The 3,562-nt window shown below is 58.9% G+C and overlaps 1 protein-coding gene across 1 annotated transcript; it reads left to right on the top strand.

Annotated features, from left to right (window-relative positions):
- The first annotated feature begins 6 nt into the window (after nt 1-6).
- LOC107307876 (metaxin-1-like) lies at nt 7-3,387 on the top strand. Its single transcript, XM_015851372.1, has 4 exons — nt 7-116; nt 210-279; nt 1,951-2,030; nt 3,262-3,387. The coding sequence occupies exons 1-4, from the start codon at nt 36-38 to the stop codon at nt 3,370-3,372; spliced, it is 342 nt and encodes a 113-aa protein (XP_015706858.1). The 5' UTR covers nt 7-35; the 3' UTR covers nt 3,373-3,387.
- Nucleotides 3,388-3,562: the final 175 nt, after the last annotated feature.

Raw genomic sequence — 3,562 nt, 5'->3', positions numbered from 1 at the left:
CCGCCTCCCTCCGGTTCCGGGTCGCGTGGCTGAAGATGGCGGCGCCCATGGAGCTGTTCTGCTGGGCGGGGGGTTGGGGGCTGCCCTCGGTGGACCCGGATTGTCTGGCCGTGCTGGTGAGACCCCCCCCATAATAAAGACCCCCCCCATAATAAAGGACCCCCCTCCCCTATTAAAGGACCCCCCCATTGACCTCGGTTCCGTTCCAGACCTACGCGCGGTTCACCGGAGCGCCGCTCAAAGTGCACCGGGTCTGCAACCCCTGGAAGAGCCCGTCCGGTACCGGAACCATTGGGACCCATTGAGCCCCATTGAGTCCCATTGAGCCCCATGGAGCCCTATTGAGCCCCATAACCTGCCCTGAGCCCCATTGAGCCCCATAACCCACCCTGAGCCCCATTGAATCCCATTGGGACCCATTGAGCCCCATAACCTGCCCTGAGCCCCATTGAGCCCCATAACACACACTGAGCCCCACTGAGCCCCATTGAGCCCCATAACCCACATTGAGTCTCATTGAGCCCTATAACCCACCCTGAGTCCCATTGAGCCCTATTGAGTCCCATTGGGACCCATTGAGCCCCATAACCCACCCTGAGTTCCATTGAGGCCTATTGAGTCCCATTGGGACCCACTGAGTCCCATTGGGACCCACTGAGTCCCATTGAGCCCCATAACCTGCCCTGAGCCCCATTGAGCCCCATTGAGTCCCATTGAGTCCCATAACCTGTCCTGAGCCCCATTGAGCCCCACTGAGCCCCATAACCCACAATGAGCCCCATTGAGCCCTATAACCCACCCTGAGCCCCCACTGTACCCCATGACCCACCCTGAGCCCCACTGAGACCTATTGAGCCCCACTGAGCCCCATAACCCACACTGAGACCCATTGAGCCCCATTGAACCCTATTGAGCCCCATAACCCATCCTGAGCCCCACTGAGCCCCATAACCCACACTGAGACCCATTGACCCCATTGAATCCCATTGAGCCCCATAATCCCCATTGAGCCCCATTGAGCCCCATAACACATCCTGAGCCTCACTGAGCCCCATTGAGCCCCACTGTACCCCATGACCCACCCTGAGACCCACTGAGCCCTATTGAGCCCCATAACACACCCTGAGCCCTATTGAGACCCACTGAGCCCCATTGAGACCCATAACCCACCCTGAGCCCCATTGAGCCCCATAACCCACCCTGAGCCCCATTGAGCCCCACTGAGCCCCACAGCCCATCCTGAGCCCCATTGAGCCCCACTGCACCCCATTGAGCCCCATAACCCGCCCTGAGCCCCATTGAGCCCTATTGAGCCCCATTGAGACCCATAACACACCCTGAGCCCCACTGAGCCCCATTGCACCCCATAACCCACCCTGAGCCCCATAACTTGCACTGTACCCCACTGTGCTCCATAACCGACACTGAGACCCATTGAGCCCCATAACCTGCCCTGATACCCATTGAGCCCTATTGAGCCCCATAACCCCCACTGAGCCCCACTGAGCTCCATTGAGTCCCATTGAGACCCATTGAGCCCCATAACCTGCCCTGAGCCCCATAACTCACACTGCACCCCACTGTGCCCCATAACCCACAATGAGCCCCATTGAGCCCCATAACCCACCCTGATACCCATTGAGCCGTATTGAGCCCCGTAACCCACCCTGAGCCCCATTGAGCCCCATAACCCATCCTGAGCCCCACTGAGCCCCATTGAGACCCACAGCACCCCATAACCCACAGCACCCCATAACCCACCCCAAGCCCCACTGAGCCCCCACCTATTGCCCACCCTGCCCCCCACTGCCCACCCCACACCTTCCAGCTCCCTCCTTTGCCCCATTGCCCACCCCATTGTGCCCCCCTGTGCCCCACCGCCCCCTCCTCCGCCCCACAGCCCCGTCCCCATCTGTGGGGCCGCCCCATAGCCCCCCATGTCCCCCCCAGGTCACCTGCCCGCATTGAAGACCAGCGATGGGGGAATCATCTCCAATGTAGAGCAGATCATCGCCCACCTCAAGAAGCAGGTGTGGGGCAGCTATGGGGCAGTAATGGGGCAGTAATGGGGTGGCAGTGGGGCTCAATGGGGCAGTAATGGGGTGCAGTGGGGCTCAGTGGGTCACAGTCTGTATCAGTAGAGCTCAGTGGGGTGCAGTGGGTCTCAGTGGGGCTCTATGGGCCTCAGTGGAGCTCTATGGGTATCTATGGGGCTCTATGGGGCTGTGTGGATCTCAGTGGGGCTGTATGGGGTGCAGTGGGGCTGTATGGTGCTCTATGAGGCAGTAATGGGGCTCTATGGGGCGCAGTGGGGCTCTATGGGTCTCAGTGGAGCTGTATGGGGCAGTAATGGGGCTCAGTGGGGCACAGTGGGGCAGTAAAATGTGTCTCAGTGGGGCTCTGTGGGGTGCAGTGGGGCTCTGTGGGTCTCAGTGGGGCTCTATTGGGCTGTATGGGGCAGTAATGGGGCTCTATGGGTCTCAGTGGGGCTGTATGGGGCAGTAATGGGGCTCTATGGGGCAGTAATGGGTCTCAATGGGGCACAGTGGGGCAGTAAAATGGGTCTCAGTGGGGCTCTGTGGGGTGCAGTGGGGCTCTTTGGGGCTCTATGGGTCTCTATGGGGCAATAATGGGTCTCTATGGGTCCCTATGGGTCTCAGTGGGTCTCTATGGGTCTCAGTGGGTCTCAGTGGGTCCCTATGGGTCTCTATGGGGCAATAATGGGTCTCTATGGGTCCCTATGGGTCTCAGTGGGTCTCTATGGGTCTCAGTGGGTCTCTATGGGTCTCAGTGGGTCCCTGTGGGTCTCTATGGGTCTCAGTGGTGCTCTATGGGTTTCAGTGGGTCCCTGTGGGTCTCTATGGGTCTCAGTGGTGCTCTATGGGTCTCTATGGGTTTCAGTGGGTCCCTATGTGTCTCTATGGGTCTCAGTGGGTCTCAGTGTGTCCCTATGGGTCCCTATGGGTCTCTATGGGTCCCTATGGGTCTCAGTGGTGCTCTATGGGTCCGTGTGGCATTCAGTGGGTCTCAGTGGGGCTCTATGGGTCCATATGGGATCCTATGGGTCTCAGTGGGGCTCTATGGGTCCATATGGGATCCTATGGGTCTCAGTGGGGCTCTATGGGTCCATATGGGTCTTAGTGTGTCCCTATGGGTCTCAGTGGGTCTCTATGGGGCAGTAATGGGTCCCTATGGGTCTCAGTGGGTCCCTATGGGTCTCAGTGGGTCCCTATGTGTCCCTATATGTGTGTCCCATTTCAGAGCCGTGCCGTGCAGCTCCCAGCCCTGCACTGCGCTGACACGCTGGCGTTTATGGCGCTGCTGGAGGAGAAACTGCTGCCCGTGGTGGTGAGTGGGATATGGGACATATAGGGGATGGATATGGGATGGATGGAGCACCTATAGGGGATGGATAGGGCACAGTATAGGGCACCTATATGGGATGGATAAGGGATGGATAGGGCACCTATAGGGGATGGATAGGGGATGGATAGGGCACCTATAGGGGATGGATAGGGGATGGATAGGGCACCTATAGGGGATGGATAGGGGATGGATAGGG

This window comes from Coturnix japonica, unplaced genomic scaffold (genome assembly GCF_001577835.2).
Source record: "Coturnix japonica isolate 7356 unplaced genomic scaffold, Coturnix japonica 2.1 chrUnrandom1370, whole genome shotgun sequence".
Lineage (NCBI taxonomy): Eukaryota > Metazoa > Chordata > Aves > Galliformes > Phasianidae > Coturnix > Coturnix japonica.
The sequence above is the reverse complement of the archived record's forward strand: the minus strand, read 5'-3'. Positions and strand labels throughout refer to the sequence as shown.

Excerpts from the sequence above, each read along its gene's own strand:
- LOC107307876 (XM_015851372.1), top strand. The coding sequence starts at position 36 with ATGGCGGCGCCCATGGAGCTGTTCTGCTGGGCGGGGGGTTGGGGGCTG. Across the intron at positions 117-209 it reads CGGATTGTCTGGCCGTGCTG|ACCTACGCGCGGTTCACCGG; the intron begins GTGAGACCCCCC and ends GTTCCGTTCCAG. Across the intron at positions 2,031-3,261 it reads TCGCCCACCTCAAGAAGCAG|AGCCGTGCCGTGCAGCTCCC; the intron begins GTGTGGGGCAGC and ends GTCCCATTTCAG.